The sequence below is a fragment of the Hippopotamus amphibius genome, chromosome 5, assembly GCF_030028045.1.
Source record: "Hippopotamus amphibius kiboko isolate mHipAmp2 chromosome 5, mHipAmp2.hap2, whole genome shotgun sequence".
Lineage (NCBI taxonomy): Eukaryota > Metazoa > Chordata > Mammalia > Artiodactyla > Hippopotamidae > Hippopotamus > Hippopotamus amphibius.
In genome coordinates this window covers 171347594-171369047 of record NC_080190.1, presented here as the reverse complement: position 1 = coordinate 171369047, position 21454 = coordinate 171347594, and the positions used below count along the sequence as shown (strand labels likewise).

The 21454-nt window shown below is 50.4% G+C and overlaps 1 protein-coding gene across 4 annotated transcripts in view; it reads left to right on the top strand.

Annotated features, from left to right (window-relative positions):
- Window positions 1–21454, top strand: part of TRAPPC9 (trafficking protein particle complex subunit 9) — a 490667-nt gene that overhangs the window by 124289 nt on the left and 344924 nt on the right. For all 4 annotated transcript variants that reach the window (XM_057735071.1, XM_057735068.1, XM_057735069.1 and 1 more), the window contains one exon: window positions 10215–10367. In XM_057735071.1, coding sequence (XP_057591054.1) covers window positions 10215–10367 — 153 coding nt within the window. The remainder of the gene's footprint in view (window positions 1–10214; window positions 10368–21454) is intronic.

Sequence of the window (21454 nt, the reverse complement as noted above, 5' to 3'; positions counted from 1 at the left end):
GTGTATCCACTGTGCCCCAAACACTGGTCATATCCTGGGGAAGCAAATCCCGGAATGAATGAGGAGAAGCATCTGAGGCTCAGAAGCATTACCACCTGGGACCATCCGTCCAGCCCAGTCTTTTCTGTGGGTTCAACACTCAGAGCCTGTGCACTCCCTCTTAAAGACAGATGCTCTTTCCTAGTTCTAAGGCACACATCACTTGGGGTCATAAGACCTGTGTTAAATTTTGGCTTCACTATTTACTCACCGTTTGTCCTTCACATGCCTCAGCTTCCTCCTGGGTGAGCAGGGGAGGTGGTACTTACCGTGAAAAGTTGTTCTGAGAATTAAGGGAGGCAGCATGTGGCAGAGGACCTGATCTGTTAGTGGTTGGTGAGCAGTGCTGATCAAGGGGGGGATATGTTGTACAGGAGGAGGGGAGAGCACAGAGAATAGGAGGTGGAAATAAAATCAAGTCATTTAACAAAGTTAGAGAAATTATGCCGTCTGGGGAGACCAAAGACAAAGACAGAACAGGGAGAGCCAGCTGGTGGGGCTTTGGGGTGTTTGCTTGCTTTTGATGGAGGAGCGAGGTGAGCCAGACATCCAGTGGGAGCTTGGGTGCACCTGGGCTCTGGTTGAGGTCGGTGCTGCCTCAGGGTTCCTGGCTCTGGTGAGCCGAGGCCGTTGTCTGCCTGAGGGCCCCCAGGATCGGGTGCTGGGCGATGGGGCTGCAGGCGTCCGGCTTCAGAGCTGCTTTTCCAAACTCCAGTTACGCCGTCATCGCGTGAGAGTGACGGCCGCCCCGAGTCCTCTCTGCTACTTGCCGCCGTAGTCATTTTATCTACAGTGGCGGGGGTGGGGGTGGGGTGTAATGCTCTAGCACTGGGTTTAATGCGCATTTCCTGGGGACCAGCAGAGTGGAACACCTTCCATGTGGTTTTGGATACTCGGGTCCTTTGTCGTAGCAGCGCTTTGTCCTTTTCTTCCAGTGGGTGTTCTGCCGTCTGTGTCTCTGCTTCTCTCTGGCTCTGTGTGTGTGTCTCTCTGCCTCTGTCTGCCCCTCTCTCTTGACCTGCAGGATGTCTTTGATCCTGAGTGTGGGTTCTTTGCTGGGAAGGTGTGGTGTGACTACCTCCTCCTCCTCAGTGGCTGCCTTTACACTCTCTCAGCTGTGTCCTTGGATGAACACAAGTCCATTTTAGTGTGGTTCACCTAATCATTCTTTTCTTTTATAGTCATTGCTTTTTGTGTCTCTGAGTCTTTGGGGAATTTTGATGATCCCACCTTAATCTCAGCCTTTCTTCCCTCTCCCTCCTGTTTTCAGGAGCAAACATGTACGGATTAGGTAGAAAATGCCTGCCTGACACAAAATCCCTTCATCTGGTAATCTGAAGTTAATTAATTGGTTATAGGGGTTGGTTGATGTTTGAACAAGCGAACTAATTGAATGACAGAAAACTGCAGAGTATATAATAGTAAAAAATTTTCACATCTCCTGTAATTTACCTTGCCTTCATAGCTTAGCAACTGGAAAATATCTTTTCCTTTTCTCAAACCCAAATGGTAACAGTGTATCCGTTATTCATTACAAACCTGCTGCTTCTTTCTGAAGCACAAATCTGCGCCTTTCTCCTTTGGAAACCCCTGTTGTCCTGGCTTCCCAGGCCCGGATCCCTGGCCTCTGCCCCAAGCTTTATCTTCATCTTTTGCCACGTCTCCCCTTAAATTCTCGTTACATTGATCGTTGGAACTAGTTTCCGTTTCCTGGACATCCATGCTGTCTCTGTAAACTTGAGGATAAACTGTCTCCTCTCCCTAGAAGCTGACCTGCTCCGTCCTGTTCGTGCCTTTGCCTCCTCCACTGCAGTTAACGGTCCTGTGGGCTTCTGCTTTGTCGTCACTCAGGAAGCCTTCCTAGGTGGGGCGGCTGAGGCCCCGTTTGTTGTCTCAGAGGCCCGGGGTGGCTTCTGAGGAGCCCCTTTCGCTCCGTGTTGTTGTTGCTTGTGGGCTGGTCTCCCTCTTGCCAGGTGCGAGTCTCTCAAAGTCAGCAAGTGCGTCTCCCCTTTTATTTCCAGGCCTGGTTCATGGTCGGTGTGCAGTCCCAGGGCTTGTCCCTGGAGAGGGGTGTTCTCATTTCCAGGATGGGTCTAGCAGGACTGTGTCGCTCTCACTTGTTGGGTGAGTGGGTCACGATGATATAAGGGTGGGTGTCGCTTTGAGGTTCCTCATGCGCTGCTGGCTCCCCGTAGAGCCTCCCTCCACCCCCGCATGAGCTTCTGCCTCGGCTCCTTTGCTCAGACCGTCCCCCCCTGCCCCGGGAGGACCATCTGCGTCCCAGTAATCTCGGTGCTGCCTTTCTCAGTGTCCAGCTTTTGCCCCGCTTTCTGGGCTACCCTGCCTTCGGTGTTCCTATGCTTTTGAACACTTCTGGAACTTATTCTTTGTATCAGCCATCCCCTCCCTCTCCAAACCTTCATAATAAAAATATTCAAACACACAGAATAGTGGAGAGAATTTTACAGTGAACACTGCACACCTACCCTCTAGGTTCTGTAACGTTTGGCTGTATTTGATTTTTCATACATCTATCCAGCCTACTGTCCATCCATTGATCCACTGTGTTTTTTTGTCATTCAAAATAAGTTGCAGATTTCTGTGCATTTTACCCATTAATATTTTAGTGTGCATATCATTAGAGTTCAAAGCTTGTTTACTTTTCTTTGGTAAAAAGTATATGGTGTGAAATGCACAAATCTTAAGTTACCATTTAATAAGTTTTGACAAATACATGTGTCTCACCCAAACTTTTTTTTAAAAAAATGTGAATTTATTTATTGGCTGCATTGGGTCTTTGTTGCTGCACACGGGCTTCTCTAGTTGAGATGAGCGGGAGCTCTTCTTCATTGCGGTGGGCGGGCTCCTTAATGCAGTGGCTTCTCTTGTTGTGTAGCACGGGCTTTAGGTGTGTGGGCTTCAGTAGTTGCGGCACACGGGCTGAATAGTGGTGGCTCACGGGCTCTAGAGCGCAGGCTCGATAGTTGTGGCACACGGGCTTAGTCGCTTCGCAGCACTTGGGATCTTCCTGGAGCAGGGATCAAACCCATGTCCCCTGCACTGGCAGGCGGATTCTCAACCACTGTACCGCCTAGGATGTCCTCACCCAGATTCTTATCAAGGTTGTCATAGACCTTTCTCATCATCTCAGAAAATCTTCTCACGGCCCTTTCAGCTGATCCCTGCCCAACCGCAGAGGCAGCCACTCTCTGGTGTTTACCTGGTCGGCCCTCGGTCGTGTTTACTGGCAGTGCTGTGAGAGGTTGGAAACACGTGGGAACCAGGCAGAATCCTGGGAGAAGCCTGGTGGTGGGTCCACCCCGCGCCGGCAGTAGGCACCCTCCCGCCCAGCTCTCAACATGGTCTTTTCGAGGGCAAGGGGGCAAGTTACTGCCCTCACTCTGTGGGTAGGAAAGTGAAGGCAGAAGAGGTTAAAGGACGTGTCTGGATCACACAGCTGGTTCCATCACATGTAGCACGGGACGGCCATTCAAATCAACACGTTTGCAAGTGAAAAATTAAAGCTGTCATTCTTTTTTAATTCTCATCCTGAGCTGCTATACGTTTAAATGTGGAATTAAGTTAATGAAAATAAACCATCTGCTTCCAGAATATACAAAGGGAATAATGGTACTACATTCTACAGTACAAAAAGCTGTCAGTATCAGTAAATGATGTAATATAAATGTGAAGACGGGGAAATGTCTTCAGCTGGGAACGTGAGTATGTCCCTGTGAAGCGCTTCCACAGGGAATTAAGTGCTTCCTTCTCCAGGTTCCCTGTTACTTTCTTTACGTCTCAATAGTAATAATAACTTTTTAGCACTCACCACATGCCAGCTGAGTGGTGTTTCAAGTAGTTTTAGCTCTTTTTGGGGTGGGGTGGCCTGTTGTCTCACTGCTGCAGCCCCGGGGCCCAGGGACTGAGACGAGTGCTTGTCATAGAGGAGGTGCTGGGGGAGCCGACGCGAGTCCCCGCCACGCAGGCCGTCACGAGGCGGGCCTGTTAGTGCAGAACACAGACGCTCTGAGGACAGCTCTGAGCACAGAGAGCCTGCGGCCTGCTCGCCTGCGGGTGCTGACGGCTCGTGGTGCGCCCTGCTGGCAGGGGGTCTGGCGCCTGGGGCCTTGGCCGTGTGGGAGGCCTGCCTGCGGCCTCCACGTCTTCTCTTTCTCCCCGTCCTGCTGCCTGTCAGGGGCCCTCGCAGGTCTCTGGTCACGTCCTCCCTCCCCTCTGAATAACCCCATTTCTTCAGATAAAGAAAAGTTTCCTGTTGTGTCTTTTTCCTCTGTCTTCCTTGCTTTCCTGTCTTGTGGTAATCCCTGTTCTTACACTCATTTAAAACTCCTTTTGCACGTTCAGCGTGTGGTAGGGTTCAGTGACACCGAGCCACACAGACCTCTGTGGGCCTCCCTGGGTCTGCGCTGCTGTGTGGGTGCTCGTGGGGCATGCAGCCTCCCGACCTGCGGCGGAGCGCTTCCAGTCCACCCCACCAGGACCAGGGTTATCTGCCTGTGTCATGGAGTGATTCTAACTGCAGTCCGTTTGTGAGCACGTCTTTATTTGTAGGCTGTTAAAGAGGCAAACTTCTGCCTTTACGTAAGTAGCGTAAGTAGTCATAAATTTTATTGAAATTCAGCCCAAATGAGGAATGTATTGTATTTGCTTTTCAACAAGTCTTCTGAGATACACGTGTGTATACAAACACACATGTGCCCACGCCTGTGTACATAAAGACACGTACACGTCCCTTGGTTTCTTTATTCTCCCAGTTTAATTTTTGGACAGGAAGCTCCGCTGCGCATGGCTGTGATGATTGAGGTGAGGTTCCCCGCTGCCTCCTGCTCTCGGAGCGTCGCGGCAGAGCCTCTGCGATTAGAAGCACGCGTGAAAGGTGCGCAGACGTGCGGGGTCAGCAGCCGTGCCGGCTGCTCTGTTACTGCCCGTGTCAGGTAGCCAGTTCCACTTCACGGCACAAAACTAAACTCTAGCGTCAAAATAATGACTGTAATTTTGGAAGCTAAATTCCACAGGGGGGAGAAGGAGTGACACATGCTACGGGATTGATTTATGTTTATCTTGTGATTCCTGACAGCGTATCATGGCATAGGATTTTGAAACGCCCCTCTGGGCATCGCGTTTTATAGCACAGTAATGAAGGGAGGACCAGAAAGGCCCCCTCTTGAGGCGCAAAAACATGTTAAATCCGACAGTGAAGCTATTCGGCTTTCTGTCCTGATGCAGCTGGGGGGGGAGGCCGTGCGTTGTGACTTCCTCTGTGTCATTACTCGGCTGTAAATACCTCGGTTGTTTGGCAGCATAAGGTGAATAAGCCGTTCCCTGTGAGTGGACTCGCGTGTGGCCCGAACGCATCCCTCTTCAGCCGTGGAGCTTGATGCGGAACTGAGCAGAGCAGCTGGCACGCTTTCTAGGTCCACCCTAAGCGTGGAGGCGGTACTCTCCTGAAGGCAGGACTTCGAACCTTATTTAGCTGCTGGCCTTTTCTGGGGGTGGGGGTGGGGGCGGGGCTGGGTGGCAGTTTTCAGGTCTCTTTTTTTTTTAGTTTTTTTTAAATTATAAATTTATTTATTTTATTTATTGGCTGTGTTGTGTCTTCGTTGCTGCACACGGGCTTTCTCTAGTTGCTGAGAGCAGGGGCTACTCTTCATTGTGGTGCACAGGCTCCTCATTGTAGTGGCTTCTCTTGTTGTGGAGCACGGGCCCTAGGCAGGTGGGCTTCAATAGTTGCGGCACATGGGCTCAATAGTTGTGGCTCACAGGCTCTAGAGCACAGGCTCAATACTTGTGGCGCATGGGCTTAGTTGCTCCGTGGCATGTGGGATCTTCCCAGAGCAGGGCTCGAACCCCTGTCCCCTGCGTTGGCAGGCAAATTCTTTACCACTGCGCCACCTAGGAAGTCCCTCAGGTCCCCTCTTGAGCTGTGCCGTTTGCCTGCGTGTTTAGCGGGAGCGGCCAGCACCGTTCCGCCCTCGTCCCTTTCCTGCCACTCTGCTGGTCCCTCTGTCAGGGCTGGTGGCAGCACGGCCTCTTTTCAGCCGGTGACTGGACAGATGGGTGTGGAGTCACACAGGCTTGGCCCCCAGCCCCTGCTGCTGGTGACCCAGCATGGCTGCCCGCGCGGGCTGCTGAGCGCCTGTGGGTTAACGCTGCAGCCTGCGCACCCTCGGCCCAGTCCTGCTCTCATCTGGTGATTCCAGAATGAGCGGTAGCACTTCTGGGGCGCCCAGCACAGTGCCTGGTGTGTGATGGGTGCCTGCTAAGTTCCCTTCCCTGCAAGTGGGGAGTGAGCTGCTCTTTTGCGTCACGTTCGCTGCATCTGGGCAGCGTCTGTGGGGCTGGGCAACCAGCCCTCAGCACCGCCAGGGCCGACTTGAAATAAACTCACGCCCCACCTGAGGTGGGCAGGGGCCTGGTCCACGTTTTCCGGGTTGATCTCTCCTTGAGCTGCTCAGAAACCAGCTTAATTTTCCCTTTGCTCTCAAATTTTTCCTGGAATGGTGAAATTTAATGATCCCCCAGGTGAGTGAGGGTGTCCTGGCATGAAACCCTGCTCGTCACACAGGGGGTGAGACCAGGAGATGTGAGCCGGTAAGAAGCAGCCTGGGGGGCCATGGGCAGCTCTGGCAGCCAGGAGCCTGCTGGCTCCCGTGCCCCTGGTTGCCCAGGGGAGCCTGTTAGCTGAGCGACTCTCAGGACTGGAGGGGCTCGGTAACAAGCTGTCTGAAGGCCCATGAAGGCGTTACAGTAAGAGTTACCCTCCCTGCCGAGCTTTCTAACTTTTGGAGGCTGGTCTTTTTCCGAGGTGCTTGTGTATGCCTTTTTAATGTAATTCTTAAAAACAAAATTATGGCAATACAGGGAAAAATTTAAAAAATAAATCTTGCGAAATGTGGTTTGTTACTTCTTAGCATGGTCAAACCATACAAATGTCTTGGAGAAAAAAGACTCAGTTTCTTCAGTCTCTCCTTTAGTGCTCATGCCACGTCCTGCCTGCATGTTAGGGTGAGGACAGAGGCAGAGGGGAGCTGGGAGGAGGCGGCTGGGGCCGCACGGGGTTAGTGGGCCAGGCGTTACTGGCAGAGGCAGCCGCACGTGAGGGTGGTAACGGGCACGGGGTGAAGGGCGGGGAAGGGGAAGAGGAGAGGGGTGAACCCAGACTGCTCTTCCCAAGCCGCTTAGGTCCTGTCGGGGCCCACATGTGCTGGTTCAGCGGGAGGTGTGCTGAGAGCCCTCGCCTGGTGCCTGCCCATCCACGGGAGCAGATCTGAGTGAGTGAGTGCTTGCCTCTTGGTGCCTGTGTTTCAGAAGCGGCTCGATGGAATCTTTATGGGGAGGGGTTTGTGGGGCCTCAGTATCTTGGCCGGCATTGGCATTTCATAGAAAAGTTGGCCAGAGCTGCTGCGGCAGATGGAGAGGCTGTTTAAAGAAGTGAGCACGCACTGCTGTCGTCCTGGGGCTTTGGGATCTGGGCTTCCAGCAAGCAGGGCCCAAACGGTTCTCTGTTCTGCCTTCATGCCGCCTGGTATCTCATACACCCTTCCTTCCTGAATTAATCTACGGGATTGAAAAATAAAGACAAAGAGTGTATCAACCTGGTTCACGTATACTTATAGAATGTGAGCTACTAGGTCATCGAGAGGATTATGGTAACATTGGTGCTTTGGGAGGAGAGGCAGTAACTTCCATTGTGGAGTCGTGTGCTAGCAAAATACCCAGAGAGCAATATATCCAGCAGGACTGGAGGTCAGGTTGGTTTGTAAAACTCAATCAGTGTTTTGCAGATTAGGCTACTGCCACATACTCAACACTAAAACAATTGCCAGCAAACCTCTAGAATCTGTGTGTTCTGTGCATTATTCTGTAGGAGGAGGGTGGCAAGACTGGTGTGCATGTGAGGAGGTTTGAGTGTAATGTCCATTAAATGTGTCACACACACAGAAGGGTGTGTGGACACACACACGCCAAGTCCAGAGCCAGCCACGCGGGCCCCACTCCTCTTTAACTGCCTGGCCTCTCCTCATCTTCAAGTCTTGTCTGAGTTGCAGTCTCTCCCGGAGGTTTTCCCTGGATCTGTGGTTACTGTCAGGCACCCAGATATCCCGGCCTGTGGTGATTAATCATTCATGTTGTTGTTAAGTCTTACCTCCCAGGAGCCAGCACTTTCAACAGTGCAGTCATCCTTATCCCAACTGCGCATCTGTCTTTAGGTCAGTCTGAAATAATGTAGTAACATCAGTCTACGAAACATCTGAAGACCGTGTGAACTAGTGCAGTAGGTGATGCCGCTGTGCAGTGGATACTCGTGGAGCACCTGTTGTATGCCAGGTCCTCTGCTGCCCAGCTGGATGACCTCCAGCCAGGACGTGCATCTCCTTGGTTTCCTAGGGGGATAATGACCATGGCTCTGCTGGGTTATTGTGGGGATGAAGTGAGATGATTCACATGTGGAAAGTGTCTGGCACGTTGGAGGCTCAGTGTTCAATGAATAACTAAATAAATAAGTGAATGTGATGTGGTTTCTAAACACCTCTCAAGGACAGCGCCCCTGATCCTTGCCTATTTAAGGATACCCTAAGGATAAATGTGCTCTATTAGACGTGTTCTGACTGGAGCTGGGCCGATTCTGGAGGGAACACACTCTGGACAGGAAGGCATGAACTTATTTTGCGTTTTCAGCACAGTTTGGCCTTGTGTTCTTGCCGTTAGCAAACCCCACAGGTCTTTTTTCTTCAATATGGACCTTGATCAAGCTCTCTGTCTTCCACTGGGCTCTTGCAAAGTTGATTTTTGGGTCCTAAGAGGGGGACTTTATGTTTTAACCCTGCCTTGATGTGCCTTCATGCAGGAAGTGAATGTCGTGGCTCTAGAATCATTTGGATCTAGAATTCTGGCTCTTTTCCCTAGTTTTTGACTGTGGGCAAGTTACTCAGTTTCTCCAGGTGTTCGTTGCCTTATTCTGATGGAGGGAATTTAGCACAGAGGATTGGTTCATTTAAAGGGAGGCAGAAGGTGACCCAGATGTGCTGGGCCTGAGGGACAGCGGGAAGGCCTCCTGCTCACCTCGTTGGTGTGGAGGGACTCCCGCCCCAGGGTCATGAGGATGGACAGACACACAGCACTGGATGCTGGGTGGGTGAGATCCCAGTCCACCACGCAGGGGACGGGGAAGCCAGAGACCGTGGGAGGCATTTTGTAGTGTCAGCGAGGCGGGGTGCCCCCTGGTTCCCACGAGGGCTGTGATTGGCTGGCAGGGAACTGAGACCCGCCCTCAGGGCTAAGCAGGAGCTGCAGCTAGTCCCCGGGATAAGGAGTGTGGTTTGTCAGGGGACCGTGTCCTCGGGAGCAGAGGCAGGAGGGGAACTTGTTCCAGGCCCTCCCGGTTTCACCACGTGTCAAGGCGGTGCTAATAGTGGGCTTGATTCTAGGCCTTACACACTCCCTCCTCCCAGCCTGTGGATGAGGCGGGGGTGGAGCCGCAGGGGTGACATGGCTGCTTCCAAAGGGCACAGCCGGTGGCCCTGCCCTGCCTCCTTCTCGCCCCTTCCTCCCTCAGCACGTTTCAGCTTTAGTTTTTACAGTGCTTTGCAGGCACCACTCAGTTTAATCTGTAAAACAGCCCTGTGATGTAGGAGTTGTCGCCCCCATTTTATACACGAAGAAACATTGGCATAGACAGGTCATCACTCCCCATCCTGCTCCAGGTGGTCAGAGACAAAAAGGCATCGAACACAGGGCCATCTGACTCTGAAGAGCTAAGGAAGCCCCCTGCCAGGCCCTTTCTGATTTTGTGTTCCTGTTTCCTGAAGAGGGTCTCTCTCCTTCTCTCCTTCCCACTAAACGTGGATCAGTTTCTCTTTAAGGTGATAGAACGCAGAGAGCACTGGTTGAGCTCTGGCTCTGTTCTTGAGAGCAGAGAGTGCACGGCTCTTGTCCGGGAGAGAAAGCTGCTCCGTGGGTGCAGTGCTCATAGACACAGGCGAGGGCCTTGGAACAGCCGTGATTCTGGAATTTTCTGGTACTTTGATCCATCACATTTTAAATGGTTTGCATCTTTCTTTGCTTTTGGAGACGCATCCGAGTTTTCTAGGGGGGTTGCTGAGTCTCATGCTGCTGCAGTGGCATCACCGTTGTCACTTTTGTTACTGTCATTGCAGAAAAGTTGTATGGCGACTTCCTGAGCTGGAAACTAGAAGAAACCCTTGCCCAGTTTCCTTTGCAACCTGGAAAGGTGGCCACTTTCACCGTCAGCATCAAAGTGAAGCTGGATTTCTCCTGCCAGGAGAATCTCCTCCAAGACCTCAGTGACGGTAAGCTCTTCCCCATGTTGATGAGCACGTCGGGTCCCCAGACACATGGCAGCAGTCAGCATTCCTCGAGCCCCGCTGTTCTCTCTCTGATGTGCTTGTCGTCCATTAACTCGAGCAGCGTGAGACTTCTCCTGGGCACGTGCTTAACCAGTGAGTTACTGTGTATGGGGAAAGTAATAAAAGTACTTTCTAGTTAAACGATTTTTTAATTCACTCTTTACTATTTTGTGCTCATTTGCCAGGAGGTCATCCTAAATTAGTGGAATGTAGGAATTACTGCATTTTTTTCAAGCATAACTGCTGTGATCCCTCAGACATCTAATTAGCTGTGATTATAAAGTTCTTCAAAGTCTGGTGATTTCTGTAAGGAGATGGAGTGTGGAGAAAATGGTAATTTATTTTTGTTATAAGATTGGGGCTAGCTGTTTAGGGTTAGATCTCATAGACTCATTGTGTCCGATTATGGAGCATGCATTCACACGTTCATGTGGGGCATCGTGGGGTGTCTCAGTTAGCTCAGGTTGCCGCAAGGGAACACCACAGACAGCGAGGCCACAATTCGAGCTTCTTTTCTCTTACTTTTGGAGGCTGGAAGTCTGAGGTCAGGTGCCAGCATGGCCGGGTTCTGGAGGGCTGAGCAGGCCCAGTGTCTCTTCCCCTGCTTTTAAGGATGCCTGTTTTATTGACTGAGGCCCTACCCTGTGGCCTCATGTAACGTTCATCACCTCTTCACGGGCCCTGTCTTCAGTTACAGTCACATCAGAGGTTGAGGCTTCAGCATGTGAACTTGGGGGGCCATGTTCAGTCGAAGGATGTTATTGGAGACAGTCAAAGGATTCTGTTATTAGAACTCAGTAACTATGTGACTGACTCTCTGTGCCTGAATCTTATGACAGTAACACCCATTTCCATGCTTGTCGTGAGGATTTGCCCTTCATCTGGAAGATGGTAAGGCGTCAACAAGTGTTAGTTATATTATATCCCCCCACCCCCCATAACAGATTATTGCATTAGAAGACATTTGACCACCTCTTATTAGAGACAAGCACTTGTCTGGGCTCTTGGAAAACAGAGGTAAATGAGTAATGGTCTGCCCCCCGGACAGCTGTAATAACAGCAGCTAATGTTTAAGAGCTTTACATAGATCAACTCACTGAATCCTCACAGCAAACCTGTGAAATAGGTGCTATTAATAGCTTCGTTTTACTCTTTCTGGCTTACTTCACTCTGTATGACAGACTCTAGGTCTGTCCACCTCATTACATATAGCTCCATTTCATTCCTTTTTATGGCTGAGTAATATTCCATTGTATATATGTGCCTCGTCTTCCTTATCCATTCATCTGTTGATGGGCATTTAGGTTGCTTCCATGTCCTGGCTATTGTAAGTAATGCTGCAATGAACATTATGGTACATGTTTCTTTTTGGATTATGGTTTTCTCTGGGTATATGTCCAGTAGTGGGATTACTGGATCATATGGTAGTTCTGTTTTTAGTTTAAAACAAATGCTGTATGCTAACTCATATATATGGAATCTAAAAAAAAAAAAGGTACTGATGAACCCAGTGACAGGGCAAGAATAAGGATGCAGATGCAGAGTGGACTGGAGGACAGGGGTTGGGGGGGCGTGGGGCGAAGGGAAAGCTGGGACGAAATGAGAGAGTAGCATAGACATATCTACACTACCAACTGTAAAACAGATAGCTAGTGGGAAGTTGCTGTATAACAAAGGGAGATCAACTCGATGATGGGTGATGCCTTAGAGGGCCCGGACAGGGAGGGTGGGAGGGAGTCACAGGAGGGAGGGGAAATGGGGGTATATGTATAAATATAGCTGATTCACTTTGGTGTACCTCAAAAGCTGGTACAAGAGTGTAAAGCAATTATATTCCAATAAAGAGCTTAGCTCCGTTTTACAGACAGGGACATCAAGGCATAGAGAGATTGTACAGTTTTTCTTTTTTTTTTTTTTTTAATTTTTTCTTTTTTTTTTATTGGCTGCATTGTGTCTTTGATGTTGTGCGGGCTTTCTCTAGTTGTAGCGAGCAGGGGCTACTCTTCATTGCGGTACGTGGCCTTCTTCTTATGCAGGCTTCTCTGGCTGTGGAGCATGGGCTCTACGCACACGGGCTTCAGTAGTTGTGGCACACAGGCTCAGTAGTTGTGGCACACGGGCTCAGTAGTTGTGGCACATGGGCTTAGTTGCTACGTGGCATGTGGGATCTTCCTGGACCAGGGCTCAAACCTGTGTCCCCTGTGTTGGCAGGTGGATTCTTAACCACTGTGCCACCAGGGAAATCCTGGTTGTATAGTTTTTCCAAGGTCACACAGCTGGGAAGTGGCAAAGCTAGGTTATGAAGCCAGGCTGCCTGACTCCAGAGCCTGTCCTCATAACCATTCTGTGGCCTGTTGTTGCCAGGAAAATAAATATGTGGCTAGAACACCCTGAGACTCAGGGATATAACTGAGGTGCAGCTCACTTTATCAGTCGGGTCCTGCAGGGCCTCCCAGAGCTAGTGTGTGACTTGGACCTGAATCAGGGAGTATCCTAGAAGAAGAAAAAAGCCTGGGCTCCACAGCCCTTGTAAGGAGCAGCAGGGTCACCCTGCATCACTGACTGCGCCTGTTCCTTGAAAGTGTCTTGTTTGTTTTTCCTGTCCTACTGCCTCCATCCTTTACATTAGAAGTTTTGCAGGAAGGACCTCGTCTGTCTTATTCAGGCCTGTATTCACAGTACCTGGATGGTGTCATCGAAGAAAGAGCAGCTATGTGTCTCTAGGGGGAGGAGTGCATGGGCTCCTCTCACCTCCTCAGCTCGTTGTAGGGGCTCTTCACTCCTGACCTCATCTGACCGTAAGGGCCACCCAGAGGCCCCACCTCCCAGTACTGTCACGGTGTGGGTTAGGGCTTCAGCACAGGAATTTTGGGAGGACACACACGCCATAACACACTTCATGAATTTCCTCTCCTGTGCTCTCCGGAATGCTTAATTAACCATTCCATTTTTTTATATTATTAATGAAGGAAGGAAGATAAGTTTACTGTTGGACACTCTAGAAATGGAAAATATCATGTGGATTTAACATTATACCAGAACTTAAACAAGATCAGATGAGATGGATACTTTTTTCTGTCTCTAAATGGCTTTATACCACTGGACTGCATCTTTCTGTAAGTAGACAGAGGGTTACAGACAGAGGTTCTGACGTTTCCTTTTCCCAGGAAGGGGCTTTGCAGAATCCGTGGTGCCTGACACCTGCCCAGGGGATGCTTGGTGAGTCGTTACCGCAGGGAGTGTGTCTGGGCCAGTGGACAGCCTGCTGAGATCATCTGGATGTGGCTTGGGCTGCTGACCCTCTGGGGCAGGTTACTCCTGAGAGAGAAGAGGGAAGGCTTCCGGGTGGAAACTGAAGCTGCTTTTGTTGTGGTGGCTCCTTGAGCTTGTGTTTAATGTGGACATATTTTGTTATGTTTCTGCCTTTAGTTACGGGGTTCTAGAGGATTGTCTCTGCCCTTCTAAACTGAAAGTAAAATTGCAGCTTGAGATTGATAGTCTGGAAATACCTTCTTCTGTCTTTTAAAATAAAACCAAATCAAAGAGAGCTAGAATTAGGTTTACCAAGTGGTTTGTAAATGTGAGGCTGGCCTAGTTTCCAGGCAGGCAGATACAGCACAGGTATGCAGTCGAGCATGGTCATCATTGATGAGATGCCCTCCTTCTTTTTGTGCTGATATATGTGTTTTTATTTTTGTAATAGTGTTGTAGTTTATGGCATTTATAGTAGAATAGAATTAGAGTATACTTTTTTATTGTGCATTAAAGTAATATCCTTTTACATAAATTTGCATTAATGTATCTGGTGGTCTGGCAATTACAGTATTCTCAGTGAGATGCCCTCTCTGTGGATAATGCACAATTTAAGTAGCAAATTGTAGAGTCTGGACACAGAATCTTAATGTCCATGCCTGGGCAAGTTCTGTAGAGGAAGAAGTTGGACAGCAAGGCCCATGAAGGACCTTTGCAGAGTTTGGTCGGTGGATAATGCATTGTCCCGTGGAGTTCAGTCTGAGCAACCGGGAGCCTGTGCTTTAGCCCTTGTTTGGAGACAGCTGTACACTCAGTGGCAGAGGCTCATTTGCGGCCTCTTGCAACTGGGAGATGCCCCATGGGTGGCGCTTGGTCTGACCGTTTCAGGACCTCCAGCTGGGGACCCCTGTGGACCTGCTTGACTTTTTAGGCAGGCACTCACATTAACTATGGTTACTGAAGCTGGATGCCATTTAAAAGTCTTACAGCAATCAATGTAGCTGTCACAGAGCGGGACACTGGGTCCAGTGTGGGCTGCAGACGACGGAGGGGAACCCGTGTTTGCCGAGCACTGTCAGATAGTGCGTATCAGGCCTGGACCCGCCACTTTACTTGCATTATTTCTATTAATCCTCCCAACAGCTCTACAAAGTAGATGATTCCATTTTGTAAAAACAAGTGGGAGGACTGTTCTGGCTTAGAGGACATGGAAGAGATCTAACAGTCAGATGCTGTGTGGTTTCCTTAATCGTATCCTGAATTAAAACCAGACCCTGGAGACATTTTGGGGCCTCAGGATTCTGGGTGGGGCAAGAGAGAAGTGTATGTCTCGGCACGTGTCCTGCACAGCTGAGGACGCACGGTGCACCCCCCCAGCCTCCTTCAGCTCCCGAGGGAGGAGTCTTGGGCTGAGTCGGTCTCTCTGGGTGCTGAGCTGCCGCCTTCGGGGAGGGTGACGTGAGTAGAGCCAGGCCGTGCCCCCGACCATTTCTGTGCATCCAGTCTCAGATTTTTGTGTGCTGGGCCCTCTCTGCTGGACCCCTGGATCTCCACAGAGGCCCTCTCGTGTGTGTGATGGTCTAATACAGTGTTCTTTGGGGGAGAAGACGGCAGAAAACTCTTATTCTGCCACAGTGGTGATGCCACCCTCTGCAAAAGTGATTTTAAATCGTTTTCAGTGATTGTTGTGGCAGAGATAGCGTTGGCCTTGGTGTTCTGAAACGTGTGTGAACGTGCAATCAAGTAAATGATCAGTTCTGTGATAATCTAATTCTGGCATCTGAATCTGGTCCTGAGCGAGGATTCTCATATGGAAGAGTAACTGATGTCAAATCATAGAGATGAAGTAAAAACCTTGTAGTCTAGAATTTAAATAAAAGTTATCACTAAGAAATTGTGGGGTATTTAAAGATCTGTCTATCTATCATCTGTCTCTCTGTCTGTCTGTCTATCTATCTATATCTACCGTATCTACTGCAAGGCCTAGGAACCCTCAGCCCAGCAGCAGTGAGCATTCCTAGTGCCCACATCATGGCGTTGAAAGAGACCTAGTGCCCACACCATGGCCTTGGAGAAGTGGCCACTTGCTTGCAGGTCTGGAGCAGGAAGTGTCTATGGTGAGGTGATCTGGGAACATCCTGTGAAACCTACAGCAGGGAAGCTGTCAGAATGAATTTATGGAAGCTGTGAAGGAGGACCCAGCGTGAAGAGGCTGCCGCTGGCAATCTGAGCACCAGCAGGGGTGACACCTGCGTTTCAGTCTTGGGTTCTTAGTGTTGCTGGAGAGAGCTGTCCACTTCTGGAGAATGGTGGGGAACCAATTCATTATTTTGAAGGTGAGAGGTAATGAGTACTCTGCCTCTCCATACACGTGTACGGTGGGACAACCTTAAGAGTTGACGAGGGCAGTTTCTCTTTATAGAAGTATTCCCGCTAACACGTGAGAAGGGAGAATAGAATTAGAAACCCGCCACTTTGCAGTTCCTAATGGATTATGGGTTGAGACCATGAGCGTCCACACAGCAGAATAGGAGACAGGCAGGCATTACGTTCTTCCTGATGGGAGAACACACCCTTCCCATGAGTTATCGTTGCCCCAAGTCACAGCTGAGGCTGATTAGCATTCCAGCTCTCAAGGACCAGTCTGTAAGAATTCGGCCAACGGGAACACCGAGAAGCTACTCCATTTCAGGCTGCGGTTAACTCTACAAACAACCTTGTTTCTTCCACAGCCAAGTGACAAGAGAATAAAAGGGAGGAAGGCCTGGAGATGGCTGGTCAGGATGGCTTCTTGCTGCACACCTGCCATCTCTCTCGGCCATTCGGAAACATTGTTTAGGCCTGTTCCTCCACTGGTGGTGTCTGTCCATCCTGCCTCTGCCTGCTGAGTCCCCACTTCATCACTTCCTCTCTTCAGCCCTCACGGCCCCTCCTCGTGCTCACTCATGGCCTTGCTTCCCCTCGGCACAGTGAATGCTGTCACTGTTTCACATCTCGTCTCTCTACTCCCAGCACAGGGCCTGGCCCAGGAAATATTTATTGAGTTGAGAGGATGAAAGGCATGTTGTGAAGCCAAACTGAGTGGTCCTGACCCTGAGTTCAGGGAGAGGAGAGCTGTGTGGGTGGGGACGGCCAGGTGCTGGTTTCTGGATGCAGGACCCTCAAACAGGGCCTGACTGTGGGGTGAGCTGGATGCAGTGGGCAGGGGTGGAGGTGGCACGGTTGGGAGTTCAGGAGAAGGAGGGGATCCTGGTCTGAATAGTTGGCTCAGGCAGGCTGCAGAAGGCCTGAGACTCGAAGGAAGTAACTCAGATTTCACTGGAAGATACTGGAGAGTCCCTGAAAGTTTTTCAAAAAAAGGTTGATGTGATGGAGACTGTTGGGAGAAGGTGGGTGGCCGGGTTTGAGGGGTAGCCCGAGATTCACCTGGTGTGGTAGGTGACAGGTGTGAGTGTTCAAGGGTGAGGCACGTAGGTCTTAAGCAGGAGGGAGCCAGGTGGGCAGGAGAGGAGAGGATTCAGAAAGCCAGCGCTGTGTCTACTTGGAGGGCGTCCTTCCCACCCTTCCCCGTGGCAGAAAGCCTCTGGGTGTTTGCAGCACAGGATTTAGGAGCTGGTCCAGAGTTTGGTGAGCTATTAGAATTTCTTATGCTCTGCACAGAAAAATGCATTTCTTCTTACCTGAAATGTCTCTTGTTTGTTAAGCTAAAGACAGACTCTGCCTGGCAAGTTCAGATCGTTTCAGTTCTTTGTCCAGAGTTGGAGACTTGGGTTAAAAAAAGCCATATTTACTTTTGGCATTTCATTATGTTTTGCTTCTTGATAACAGATGGTTGGGCCTATCACTGTGGCCGGGGATTGGTTTGAGAGCCGTCGCTGGGGAATCTTCTGTGTTCCCTTTCCTACCTGTCTCTTTCCCCAATGACTGTGCCTGAAAGCAGGGCGTCACTGAGTGTCTTTGCCCTGGTCTGCCGCTCTCCTCAAAAGGAAACAACTAATTTTTGGGAAACTCAGTCTTATTTTTTAAAGAACAGTGACTCATCCTGAGTTACAGGGAAATCAAAGACAAAGGTGGTTGGAATCTTAATGTCAGAAGATTTCTCTTTTTCTTTATAATTCCTAGGTGCCTGAGGCTTTCATAAACATATGTGATTTTTAAGAAGATTTGCTTGAAACCTGGGTTTTTTCTGAGGCTACAGAGTATGGAGGCTGGAAGGAGATGAAGCTGTATTGAGTGTCCCCTGAGTTCTGGTGTGTGATGGAGGTGCTGACGGTTCTCTCTAGCCCTGAGGGGCCTCTGAGTTTGGGATCTGTGCCCCCAGCTCTGTGGTCCCCTTGGCTGCACCAGCTCCCAGCTGCTGGAATTGTCTGCATTACTGGCCTTTCTCACTGTAGCACACCCACCCTGAGGGCAGGGCCAGAGTCATCTTTGTCTTTTTTTGCTGTTTGTTTGTTTGCTTTTGGCCGAGCTGCATGGCTGCGGGATCTTAGTTCCCCGACCAGGGAATGAACCCGCACCCCCTGCAGTGGAAGCTTGGAGTCTTAACCACTGGATCACCAGGGAAGTCCCCCATCTTTGGCTTTTAATTCCAGCTGCTGGCTCCCGGCCTGGAGGTGGGCTCCGCCCTCTTCACTTGCTTTTCCTTCCTCCTCATGGCAGCTCTAGATCAGTTCCACTTGCTGCTTCCTCCTTTCCCTCTTGACCATTACAGAATGGAATCGCTCAGGGCTCCATCCAAGATCCTCTTTTTTCCTTCCAGGTTTGTTCTATCCTAAGACTGTCTCATCTTCCAGATGGAGTCAATGAGTCTCCCCTACCCCACCCCCCGGCCAGACCTCTCCTCTGCACTCCTGGTCCTCGGATCTGACTGTGCGCTCCGAAGGCTCTTGGTTCTGGCAGGGATGGGGTAGGTGAGGCTGGGGGGAGGTGTGCTTGGCGGCTGCTGTCCTCCGCCTGCCCCCACCCCAGCTGTGGGGGTTTCCATCCCTGCCCTTGCACTGCAGTCTGTGCTCTTCTCCTCTGGTCCCCTCCCAACCAGCCCCAAGAGGCATCCTCAGGATCCTTCTCCTGGTGGAAAAGCCTGCATGGTGTGGACGGCAGCCCCCAGGAGCCTTCCCGCTCTGTCCACGCCAGGCCTTTAGCGGTTCATTAACAGTGTCTCGCTGAGCCTTCTGACTGGCTTTCCTGGCCCATGGTACCTGTGCTGGCGTCCTGCTTCTTCCAGTAGGTGCTTGTTCAAGATTTCTGGTTAGTTTTCCCTATGACTTCACTTCTCTGGTCAGTTCAGGAAAAGTTAATTTCCAGTTTATCCAGCTTTTTTCTTGAGGATGGAAACAATGCTTTTCTTGACTCTCAACATCTCCAGGCTGTAATCAGAAGCCCACAACCTTTATTTTCAGTCAGTCCTCCAGTCATTTTCGGACGTGCTGGCCGCTTGTCAGGCTGCACGCTGCTTTTGCTTCCTGTCCAGTGGGCTGCCTGCTCTTGTTCTGGAGGAGGTTAGTGAGGCACCGGAGAGCCCGCCTGCCTCTCTGTCTAGCTTGCACCGTCCGCCAGCCTTCTGACTCACAGCCGTGATTTCACAGCACGGGGGCTCAGCCGAGGGAAAGGTCAGGCTGCTTCTGCTTCCCGGAGCTCTCGGGCGCAGCTGAGTGAGGCGGAAAGCTGAGCTCTTGACCCCCCACCTAATGACCTGTGGGGGTGCCCTGACCCCCTGGTCCCTGTTAGCCTGCAGGTGGGATAGTTGACTCAGCTCTGATTTACATTCAGGGACAATAACGTGCTGACCCACTAGGAGGGCATGAAAATCCAGGTGTTTGTCGTTCATCAGCAGCAGGTGATCCTACTGCAGGCAGCCAGGGCTGAGGCCTCCTGGACCGTGGACCTCACTGTCCCCATTACAGCCTCTCCCACCTCACTGGTGCTGATTCACTGGGGGTGGTGTTCAGTTGAGGTGACTTAAGAGGGCTCCCCCTGCTCCGCAGAGAGAAAGGGGTGACTTCCACAGGTCCCCGCGGGTGGGGCCGTGTGAGCTCATGCCTGCCATCACACCAAGTCTTGTCAGTTGTGTTTTCCAAGTCTCTCCAGCCCTTTCTCTCCACATCCACCATCACTGCTCTGCTTCAGGCCCTGATCATTTCTCATCCGGACCACGTGGGGAGCCTTCTGACTGGTCTCCCGGCAGCTCATTTTGCCCCTTCTTCGCTGTCTTCCATATTTTCCCTGCAGTCCTTTCTCCGGAGCAGAATGTGTTATGTCCCTCTTCTCCGTGCACCTTCTAGGGGCTTTGCATCACCCTCAGATGAAGCCTCAAGGCCGCCTTGCGTGGCCTTGCCCTGGTTGCCTGTCTGGCCTCCTTGCCCATCCCTCATTTAGTTTGTGTTCCAGAAATACTGAGTTACTTGTTTTTCTGACTTGCTGCGCCCTGTTAGGCTCATTGCCTCTGAATGTAGACCAGTAGATTCAAACTCTGCTGCACATTGGAATCAGCTGGAGATCTTTAAGAGCTCTGCCTGGCTCCCACCCTAGGCCTCATGATTTCATAGGCATGGGGTGTGACCAGGGTGTCAGGATTTCTTAAAGTGTCGCAAATGATTCTAATAAGCATTGGAGTTTGGGAACCATTGCATAGACCACCTTTCTTCCTGAAAAATGTGCTCGTCCTCCGAGTCGCCCAGCCTTCTTCAGGCAGACGCAACTTGTTTTCTATTTCCTCTGAAAAGTTTTCCCATCGGGTGGGCCAAGTTCCCTTTAGATGATCGTTCAGGAGCTTTTTGGATATTTTCTGTCCTTTGATCTCAGATTTTAGAATCAGTTTGTCAAGTTCCTCATGGTAGAATATCGATTGGGACTGCATTGAGCCTGTGGATCAACTTGGGAGAAGATTGATACTTCATGAGACCTGGGCTTCCTAACTGTGACGCTTGCCTCTCCATTTATTTGTCATCTTTAATGTCTTTCCATAACATTTTCTAATTTTCCTGTGACGGTCTTGTAGTATTCTTCTGGACTTATTCCTAGGTATCTTTTTATTATAAACGGTATTTTTGGGTCCTTTTCAGTGGAGGTATAACTTACATGCAGTCATGAGCACACGTGTGTGCAGCTTGGTGGGTTTACTCGTATATTCCTAGTCGCCCTTGCATTCTCCGCACAGACGGGGTAATTTCCAGCACCCTGGCTGGTGCTCTCCTGCCCCCTCCCTGCTGATGGCCGTGCATCGAGGTAGCCTTAGCTATGACATCGTCATCATAGATTAGTTCTGCCTGTTGACTTTCATATGGAAGAAATAAATACAGTATATGCTCTTTTGTGTCTTTTTTTTTTTATTGGCTTTAAACAGCACAAATTTATTCTCTCACAGTTCTGGAGGTCAGTCCTGTGTGTCTTTTTCCCCACTCAACATTGTGCCTGAGATTCAGGCATGTTGTGTGTGGCATTTGTTCCTTTTTATTGCTGGGTGATATTCCACTGTGTGGAAATACCACAGTCTATCCATCTACTCGTGATGGACATTTGGGGTGTTTCTGCTTTTTGGCTATTATGAATAATACACACCCTGGAACAGGTATTTGGTGGACGTCAGCCTACGTTTTCGTTGGGTGTGGGCCCAGGAGTGGTTTTACTGGACCATAGGTTCTGTGTGCTTTGAGCTTTAGTAGCTCTACAGTCTTCCAGATTTTCAGACTGCTCATTTTGGTTCTCACGCCGTCTCGTGCGAGCGCTCTGGTGCTCCAGACCCTCAGCGCCAATTGGTGCGGCCAGTCCTGGGTCATGTG